The 10688-nt window shown below is 43.8% G+C and overlaps 1 protein-coding gene across 1 annotated transcript; it reads right to left on the minus strand.

Annotated features, from left to right (window-relative positions):
* Positions 1 to 940: 940 nt before the first annotated feature.
* CCKAR (cholecystokinin A receptor) lies at positions 941 to 10016 on the minus strand. Its single transcript, XM_006188222.2, has 5 exons — positions 9371 to 10016; positions 8434 to 8685; positions 5210 to 5471; positions 3029 to 3156; positions 941 to 2078 (listed from the first exon to the last, which is right to left on the minus strand). Exons 1-5 carry the CDS (start codon positions 9639 to 9641, stop codon positions 1534 to 1536), a joined length of 1458 nt encoding a protein of 485 aa, XP_006188284.1. The 5' UTR covers positions 9642 to 10016; the 3' UTR covers positions 941 to 1533.
* Between the last annotated feature and the right edge of the window lie 672 nt (positions 10017 to 10688).

A 10688-nucleotide genomic window follows, 5' to 3' on the forward strand; every position in this document is an offset into this window, starting at 1 on the left:
GAGAATTGAAATCACCAGCACTTGTGCTTAACAAAGAATATCAGTCAGGCATGGATCAATGGGTGGTTGTGGACACATGAAAACAGGAAAAAGAAAAGCTCATTTCCCAGACACTTGGAGGCATGAAAACTATGAAAGAGACAGAGACAGAGACAGACAGAGATGGAGAGACAGAGAGAGAAGGGGGCGCTGGTAGACTGGACTGACACATTCTATTCTAGAAATGCACTTCCTGGTATCTAAATGCACAGCTCATGTCTTATTTTAAATTGAGATTTCTACATTGGATGAGAGAGATTTCAACACTAATTCTGCAAAGAAAAAAAGTTCACATGAAATTCCAACTGTTGTAGAGGAATGTGGAATGATAACACTTTGTGAATTCCAACCTCCATTCACTGTTCTTTTTTCTTTTTTGAAGCACACCAAAGAGTATACTTACATGGAAAGAACATACTTCTTTGTTCGTTTTACACATAACCATAAAATTATGACAATTATTAACAAACACACAGATTGTATTTAAAAGGCATAGACAAAGTTGACATTCAAAAGCTATTTGTTAATTGAGTCCAAGTATGCCAGTTTTTATTCTGGCCCGATTCCACGTGTTTCCATCTTGGCCAGGTACACCTAAGCTACACTTCTCCTTTGTACCTGGAGGCCTTTCCAGAAAAGATGGTAAGTGTAAGAAATTAAGTTGCAGCAAAGAAGCCATGGGCTATAATATCACCATATAAAGGTGGAGTTAAGTAATATATATTATTAAAATAAGAAAAACTTTTCTATGCCCCTTCTGGCATTTAACATTCCTTGTGCTAAGACAGCATTCCTTCTAGCTACTTGCTATATACCTTTTTGTTTTTCAGAACTATAAGTTCCAAATTCCATCTTTGAGATGATGTTCCGTATGCTCTTCTGATGACAACATAAACTTGTGTTTCTGAATGTCCTTGACCGACCTCAAGGAGAACAAGCCAGGTTCTTCTCTTTCTACAGAAAATGGCCAGAAGAGGGTTTGCCTCCTGTTCCTGTTTGTGGTCCTGACAAGGTGGGTGGTTACCAAATGTACAGGAGAGTGATGTACTCCCCAGGGGCAAAGCAGCCTCCACAATTCTGCATCCACAGAAGTAGCAGAGCACAGAAACTTGTCTCTGTGGGGAATGAGAGCCCATTTTGGATGTGCCAGAACCTTCTAAAGCTCAGTAGGGTCCACATCCCCCTTTGAACACGTGCTTGGCAATTACACCAGCAGCAGCAGGAGCCCTGCTGGACGCCTGTTACTGGCCTGCTGAGGTTTTTCTGATGGTGAATGTTATTGAAAATGTCCTGCCAGGAACTAAGTCTTCCCCTGGAACCCGGATGAAGGATGCCAAGTGGACTTGTCTTGTTAAGTTGTTCCCGCTGGGAATGGTGCCTTCCTTCTCCTTCACTTCCTGCCTCCTCCTCCTCCGGCTTTCTTCTTTTCCTCCTTCTCTGCTTTCACCCTCAGCCCCCCGTTCCATCCTTCCGCCCTGGCTGCCGGGGCGCAGCTCACGGGGGCGGGGCAGAGGCGCTCGCGTGGCCGTGGCCGTGGCCGTACGAGCACCTGGACAGAGAGGCCCGCGTGGTCCTGCTTTCCGCCTCCTCCCCCGCGTCGCCTCTCGCTCCTGGAGGACTGGGGTTGGGGCAGCAGGGGAAGGTGGCCATGAAGCCGAGGCGGAACCGTTTGTTCATGAAGCAGTAGATGATGGGGTTGACGCAGGAGGAGGTGTAGGAGAGTAGGAGGATGAAGGAGATGGGGGTCCCGGAGAGGCGGCGCTCGGCCGAGGCGGTGTCGTAGGCCCGCCAGGCGTTGGCGCTGAAGATGGGCATCCAGCACAGGAAGAAGAGAACCACGATGACCATGAGCATGCGGATCACGCGCTTCTTGGCCATCAGGTTGGCGGCGGGGCTGCTGCTCCTGATGCGGCCGACCCTGCCGCCGCTGCTGGTGGACAGCTGCTGCAGCTCCAGCTTCCTCGGGCGCTTCGACTTCTGCAGGTAACAGCCGTCGCTGTCCTCGTATCTGCTGCTGCTGTCGGCGCTCGGCTTCCTTTCTGGGTGGGCGAGCGACATCGCTTAGTTTTCGGGATGGGTCACGTCAGGCAGAAGGCATGGAACCCCTGCCGCCTCCATCAGGGAGCCGGACCAAATGTGAACTGCAGACCTGGGTGGGCAGCTTGGGACGCACTGATGGGGACTCACTACACGAGTCCCTTCCTGCAACTCAACACCTGCTTAAAACTAATAAAATGATGTATAGTATATGATGGACATAATACAACTTATAATGGTAAAATAATAGTTTATGTATGTAGGTTATAAGGATTAAAATTTATCAAAGAATGAATATTTACGCTCCTCCTCCTTTCTCCAGCTTTTCAAGGGGGAGTTTCCTGTTCACTTGGTAGATCTCCAGACTGTTTTTACTGTGAAGACTCTGGATAACGAGCAAAAATCAACAGCAACCAAAGAAGACCTAAGAAGACCTGTAAGTTGTATACTTGAAAAAGGACTGAGGAAAGGGATGGAGTGAGAAGGGGGTGGATTTATGCCAACAAAGGTGTCGTGTAGGTTTCAGGGGAGGGTGGCTTGTAACTGGTGGGGAGAGATGGGGTCTTTGTGGCAGGTGCAGCGTGAGTGAAGGGGAGGAGAGAGTCTGGGGGCTGCAGTTACAATTTGCTTTGGTTGCTGAAGGGGGTCCATTTGGATGCAACATCACAGAATGCCTGGGACCCATGGGCTCTCAGCTTGTAATTGGCCGATGTGTGCATTACCTCATTTTATCCCACTCAGAACCCTTTTGAGAGGAATAATTTTCCCATCTGACAGATGAGGAAATAGAGACACTGGGTCTCATGACTGTATCTTATGACCCAGGGCCTCCTAAGAATACCTTGTAAAGTCTTGAATATACTCTGTGCACACTCTGGGTCTATCTATTTAAGTTACAGAGAACAAGCTGTGGTAATCTTTTGGCATAAACATGAAGCTAAAAGATAGTTACCTCTAGCAGACTTCTTCTGGCTAGCATCAAATTTTATTCCTTGGTAAAGTTCCAAAGAGATTAGTCCATATGCCACCATCATCACAATTCCAGGAATCAGAAAGAGGATGAGTAACAGGAACGTGTGCCTAATAAAATAAAAAGCAATCCAATAACCAGCAGCTCCAGTATTTGGGATGGAATAAATAGAGTTCATCTCCATCTTAACGGGTCTGAGCAAACACATTAATTACGAGTATTTAATAGCCTTGGAAATTCCATGTCTGGAGGCTCAGTCATTAGACGCTGTTTACTTCTTTTCTTTCTTTCAGATGAATTCTCTTACGAGGGGCTAGTTAAATTGGGAAACTTTGGTGTAAGTCTGTGCCTGAAACAAGTCTACATTTAAATCTAATGAGACGGTGAGGGTACAGCTCAGTGGTAGAGCTTATGCTTAGCATGCACGAGGTCCTGGGTTCATTTCTCAGTACCTCCATTTAAATAAATAAATAAATAAACCTAAGTACCACTTTAAACAAACAAACAAACAAACAAAAAAAAAAACAAAACAGGAAAAAAAAAAACCAGAAAGCAAAACAAAAAAAATCTTAAAAAAACCCCAAAAAACTAATGAGAGCTTAAGAAAACCCAAACCAATGAGAGTATGTGAATATCTCAATAAAGGTGTTACCAAAATAATAATAATAATAATAATAATAATAATAATAATAATAATAATAATAATAATAATAATAATAATTAATGAGCTTACATTCATTGATGACATTAAATGTCAATATAGTATATATATATATTACTACATTTAATTCACATAACAACTTCTGAGATAGGTACTATTAACATAATACCCACTTTATGGATGAAGAAACTGAGACTTAAAGAGATTAAATTATTTGTCCAAAGCCACATAGCTGGTAGCAAAGGTGGGATTTGAACTCAAGCAATATGACTCTAGAACTTATGTTCTTAAGCATCATAATATATCATTTGTTGATTTTATAAAACAGAATCATCAAATGTGTAGGTAGCAGTGATGGAAACCCTCCTTGGTTTTGCAAAATAAGGCATTCTGGCTGTTCTGACCCATTGGCACAGTAGTAAGCTCATTCTAGTGTCTGGCGGGCCAGAGCTATGCTTTCTCTAAACATAGTTGATTCCTGAAGAATTGCAGCCTCCTTCTTTATGAGTTTGGCCCCTAAATCACTTTTGCAGTCTGGTATGTGTAAGGTTACACGATTAGGCCATAAAATTGTCAGAGGCTCACAGTGGCTGAGCCATTTCTCATTTCAATAGGACATGTTTTGATAAGATTTCTTTTCAAGTCTTGGAAATGTCCCTCATTTGCAACATAATTCTTTTTGTGTGTTACTTGGTTGAGATGAAAAAAAAAAAAGGCAAATAACGCAGAGATTATCTCCTTTTTTGAGCCATTTTGGAATGTCTTGCTCCCTGCTTCTAAAACATGATTAGAAGCAGTAAACATAATGCCCTGCATTTGTGTAGCCTTTTTAAAGTTGTTTAATGAATTTTCATAAACATACTCTCATTTGTCTCTTACATCCATCTATAAGAGGTAGATTTAAAAAATATGTCTGTCATTAAATCCTTTTGTACACACAGAACTTGAATATCGGGGAGGTTGTGTGACCTTGTGGAACATCACCCACTAGTGGGTATAGAAACAGATATGAGAACTTTGCCTTTTTATTTCTCATAAAGTGGTCTGTGTGAGTTCCATAGCTACAGCTCTGAGAAAGACCACATGGGATTTGAAACTCACCTTCAGCTCCGTCTCCAATTCCTGGAAAATTATAATACTTTAAGTATAGCCAAAACCCCACTAGATCATCCAGAAGCACACAGCAGCTCTGTCATCTCTTCCAGGTTTGGGACCTTGAACAGCATGCTCAACCTCTCCCTGTCTCAGTTTCCTCATCTGTAAAATGGGGACAATAGTAGTACTTACCCTATAGGGTTTTGAGAGGATTGATTGAATGAATATATGTATGGCATTTAAGTGTTTGCTATCACTATTATCCCAGAAAGAGGTTAGAATGATTCTTCTCAAAAAGTCTCCAGGAAACTGATCCTCCAGACACTCTGGACAATACATTCCAGTTTTTATCAACGCTGTACAATTATATCAAGTTGTAGGAAACAGATAAACCCGTACAGCCTTACCAGGACTGTTGCATAGCATCGTTTGGCAGTAGAAAGCGGCACATATTCGCGGTCTGGTTGTTATTTTTGGTAAAAGGCACCAAGTTGCTATAAATTGGGTACGGCATCATGATGGTGAAGGAGAGGCACCAGGTAGCAGCAATCACCTTCAAAGCGTGGGATTTTGTCTGCCAGACTCGGGACTGTAAGGGTTTGCAAATTGCACCATATCTCTCCAGCGATATGGCCACCAGATTAAAGGTGGATACACTCACAGAGGTGCCTGGGAAAGGAACAAACAAGCTGGTTACGTAGGCTCTAAGCCAACGTTTATTTGCACATTAGCTTAAGCATACCTGATCTACACAGGCTTGATGGATATCAAAGGAAAACGTTGAGAAGGTAAAGAAATACTGTGTATGTATATTTTTAAAAAATGATTTATTCCCAGCTTTGTTCCAAAAAGGACTTGAGGTGGTTAAAGAAATGTATTTGCAAATACATTTTATTGCCAATTTTTAGATAAGTTTATTGAACTTTGATTACAACCTAACTTCTTCTGAGGCTGAGGGTGCTCATTAATTAATAACCAAGCAGATGAAATATGTTTCTGTCCCACACAAGAGGTTTCTGAGTAACCTGCAGAGTATCTTTAATTCTGAGCATGATCTGCATAGTTAAGTTGACCTTTCAACCCAATATTCTCAAGGACTGTGAGCCGAAAGTTCACTGCGGTCTGAGCTGGGAGGATTAAATCTCTTCCTGAAAATTTCTACTACAGAATATTTTTAAGAGTGAAACATTCTAAACTCAAAATGGAGTGTTGAAAAAAAATAGTTAAAAAAGGATGAAAATCCTGTATTGTAACTAAAGTTTTCTCTGGGTGGGAAAACTAGTGTCTTCCTTCTCATTGTCTTTGCTTTTCTGTATTTTGTAAAAGGAACATGCGTCATCAGTGAGAAAGACATCAAAACGCCTCATTTAAAATGACATACTTATACCGAGTCAAAAAAGCTTAATTGTCTTTAATTTTTGTGTTTTGCGTGTGGATCCTCATTATAATTTCTTATCCCTTTAAAACTCCCATTAATTCTTCTTCCGTGAATTCTTACCATGCATGATTTAATTCTTACCATTCATGATTATCTCTTACCATGATTTCTTAAATCTTGGAATTAAACTAAGTCTGGGAGGAGAAATTCGTAGGCTGGGGTCTTTTGTGAAAGTATGTATAAAAATGTTCTTTTTCTAGGGAGAATAACCTTTGTATTCCTTAGAGACTTACAGGAATCTATAACCCCAAAACCATTAAATAAGTACTCAGGTTTGAGGGCAGGATTTGCTGTGTTTTCTAGGGCTTGACCCTAAGGAGTTCATGACGTTTAAATTAGAGAGGACAGCCCCAAACTCCTCAGAGTCAAGTCTGTATAATGGGTCCACTGTAATTTAAGCTCACCACCAGACAGGCACTCTTTTTTTTTTTGTCAATGTATTAGGAGTTTAGTGAATGTTGACTATTGAAATAGTCTTGGGGAGAACACAGAACCGAGGGAAGAATTGAAATCACTAGAATCAGATATCCAACCAAATCATTACAATATTGCACCCACTTTCAGAATTATCTTGCTTTTAATTTTCTAGAAGTTTTTAGGAAGAGTTTTAATGCCCCCAGCTGAGACCCCAACTATTTTAAAAACACTTTTTTATTGAAGTGAAATTCACATTACATAAAATTCATCATTTAAAAGTGAACAGTTCCATGGCATTTAGCACATTCACAATGTTATGCAACTACACATGCCCTCATTTTAAATCTCCTATCACAAACCCTGATTAAGATTATTCAATATTATTATAAGATACCTATATGGACAGGCCTTGAAAACCTAAAGCACCATGAGATGCTAGTTATTACGATTGTATCATCATTTAACAATGATCCTTTTCATTGGTGAGTCCATTTTTATTTTGGAGGACTTGGACACAGATTGACACTTTCTTGGTTATTTGTCCGTGGCAGGCAGATCAGTAATTCATCATCATCTTGTCAGTGCTGAGTCTTGATTCCTCAACTGGGAGAAATAAAGGCTTTTAAAGTTTTCCGGTCATTGAAGACCGCCTCAGCCCAACTCAGCTCTGCAGATTTTGCTAGTCTTCGATCAGAACAAAAACCAACTCCTCTCTCATTTGCCACCTGGCCTCCTCCTCCCCTAGCTAGTTCTCAGAACAGGCAAAGGACAAGGCATTTTAGCCAACTGAGGGGACTAAGAGACATGTCTTGTTTTTGCTTCAGGAGAGTCACGGTAGTTGGCAGACGGGGGCAGTGTACTCACTCACCACTGTGGTGTCTGCCAATCTGGGTTCAAGTCTCAGCTCTGTGGCTTACCACCTGTGTGTCCTTGGGTACATTATTAACCTCTCTGTGCCTCTGTTTCTTCCTCAGTGAATATACTTCATAGGATGGTGGGGAGATAAAATATGATCATGGAAGTGAAAACTGAAGGCAATTAGTAGAACATCTGGTGCTCAAAATAAAAAAGTACTCTTGTGATTTTTATTATCGTCATCATCATTTCGATTGGCAAAGGCAGAGAGCTGCATATCTCAGCCAGTCAGGGTCAGTTCAGTGACCCACAGACCCCAGAAGAAAATTCAATTCCTCATCTAGTGGCAAAGGTCTGTCTGTCTGTCTGTCTGTCTGTCTGTCTGTCTCTCTGCCTGAGATGGTCCCAGCCCCTGGGAAAACACACTGGGAAGTGAATCCTAAGAAGGGAGTCTAGACCTCTGATGAGACTGGTTTTCAAATAGCCCCTGTTCCCTAGGAAAGCCAGAGCAACAGCAGAAAGAGCCTTCTTCCATCACCCTCGCCACCCTGCATGCCATGCCTTGGGTTGGGTGGAGCTCAGAGTACAATCAACTTCCAGGAAGGGACGGAGAAGCTTAAATCTGTCTTTCTTTCTAACAGAAGCAAGCAAAGCAACATCTTTTGTACATCTTAACCAACTTATTCCACTTTGAGAAACTGACCTTTAAAACTGGGGTCTGACTTCTGAGGAGTTATGAGGACTGACCCCCCCATAAAGCCAGATCCTGTGTTCTTGCACATAGCCAGCCCCACAAAGCCAGATGTTTGGTTTTTTACACTCCACAGGGCTTCTCTGTTAAGGCTGTCAGGGGTTTGGGAAGGTCTGGGGCTGAGTGGGGTCTGGGCTGAGCTCCAGGAATAGTCACCAGCCGCAACTCACCCATGAAGTAGGTGGTGGTCTTGCAGACGGCGCTCCCGAAGATGAAATCCTTGAGCAGGTTGGGGATGAGGTTGAATGGCATGCAGAAGAGGCAGAGCATGAGGTCGCTGACAGCCAGGGAGAGCAGGAAGATGTTGGTGACTGTTCTCATCCTCTTGTTGCGAATCAGCACCGTAATGACCAGCGTGTTTCCCAGCACGCTGAGCAGGAATATTAGGGAGTACAGCAGAATCTGCACGGCCGGCTGCCACTCTGCAGGGAGCAACAGGGACGAGATGGAGGGACGGAGGTGATGAGAGCAGAACGCTAAAAACTTAGCCCACCAAGTGAACAGGGATTTCCTGCTGTTTTTTTTTTTTTTTCCAGGGGTGGACATCATCGAACCCAGCTCTCCCTGTACTTACAATATTTTGCAGAAACAAAGTGAGGAGAGTGCAGAGCCATTCAGTTGCCTCTAAAAGGTTAGTCTGTTAAAGGATCACTCGGGGAACCCCTTTTTCTTAAGAACAAAGCTCCTCTAGTGAATAGGGGGCTGCTTTCTTTTCTAGCTGCTAAGCATTATTTCGCTTTAATCACTTTTTCACACTGATTTCCCCCAAGAAAAGGCGACAGCTCGATTGTGACAGCACCTTTTCTCTGCTGCTTGTAAGTTCAGGCTCCGACACTTGTACTCCCTTCTGGCTACACTTCAGCACCTCCTCCCACTGCTCTTGTGCCCCCAAGTCCTCTACGTGAAGCCCAGCTCTTCCATGGGGAACAATAAGACGATTGGACTCAATTCTGCTTTTTGATCTCTTACCCAAACTTCTGAACAGATGACTATATCCAGCCTGTCTCACGAAGACGTTGTTATATTCTCTCAATCAGCCTTGCCTTTGCTGATTTCTTCCCCCAACTTCATAGTTTTCCGAATTAAATAACAGACTCTGACACCTACCTTTGGAAGGACGGGGCTGATCCAAGCAGAAAAGCGTCTCATTTTCGATCCCCAGTTCACAGGGGGGAGCGATGTTGCTGCCATTCACAAGAAGGCTGTCGACCACATCCATCCTTGCCTGCTGCTTTCCACCAAGTGCCGGTGAGCCCGCGAACGGCTCCCTCTCGGCTCGCTCCTCTAATGACCGGCCAGAGAGGCTCCCAAATGCAACCTGCCGTGGAGGGGCAGCGGGTGCAGGGGGTGATGTCCAGGTGTGGGCTTCTGCAGCCATTCTCCAAGGCGACGTGAGTTCAGCACGCTCAGTCCAGCTGGGCAAGCATCTGCACTCCTGTCTTGGAAAGGGCAGCTCATGCGAGCCAAGCCCGCTCCCACCTTCCAGGCCCACCCCTTTCCATTCCCAGGCCAGCCGGAGGGCCCTGAGCACATGCGGCCTGACTGCAAGTTAACCCTTCCCGGAGCGTCGCTGCTTTGCCACACACATGCACACGTGCGTGGATACACACACGCATGGACGCAGACACACGTGCTTCCCCAGTACCTCTCTTCTCTGTCTGGGGACCTGTCACCATCCTAGACGTTTGCAGAAGAAAGCCCCAACTGTGAGACAGAAACAATGAACACAGTAACAGATACCACAATGCAGACCATCAGGACTAAAGGACACGGAGGGACTGCATTTCTGCCTCCTTATATAAAAGCAATTAGTGCCTTTTTAGCTTTGGAAGCGTGCCCAGCAGTGTGTGTGGATATCAGTGTCAGCTGGTTGTTAAGTTGTTACCAACCACAGGGTTATTTCTTGTGGTCTCTGCCCTTGTTAACTGAAAGGAGGCGGGCACTTTTAAATACAGGTTCCTGGATCGTTATTACAAAAACACTTCGTAAGAATTTCCGTTCATTTGTTTATTCATTCGTCCATTCATTCAGCCCACGTTCACTGAGAGTCAACCATTTGCCAGGTACTTCTCTAAACATATAAGCAAGCAGCGAACAAGGTCATTTTGGATGTATAAAGCACCACAAAGGAAGTCAAGCAGGAAAGTGTAAGGGAGAGGAGCAGATCTGGGTACTAATTTAGACAGAGTGGTCAGGCAAGGACTCCCAGAGGATGGGACCATGAACTGAGACCCAGATGACAGGGAGAAGGAAGGCTTGTGAAGATCTGGGGAAAGATTCTTCGAAGCAGGAGGAGCAGACTTTTTGGCAGAGGGTCACAGCAAGAGCAAAGGCCCTGAGGTGGGAATGCGTTTGGCCTTTTTGAGGAACAGTTAGAAGTAGGAGTGAATGAGGGGCAAGGGGTGGGAGGTGAGGTTAGAGAGAG

This window comes from Camelus ferus, chromosome 2 (genome assembly GCF_009834535.1).
Source record: "Camelus ferus isolate YT-003-E chromosome 2, BCGSAC_Cfer_1.0, whole genome shotgun sequence".
Classification (NCBI taxonomy): Eukaryota; Metazoa; Chordata; class Mammalia; order Artiodactyla; family Camelidae; genus Camelus; species Camelus ferus.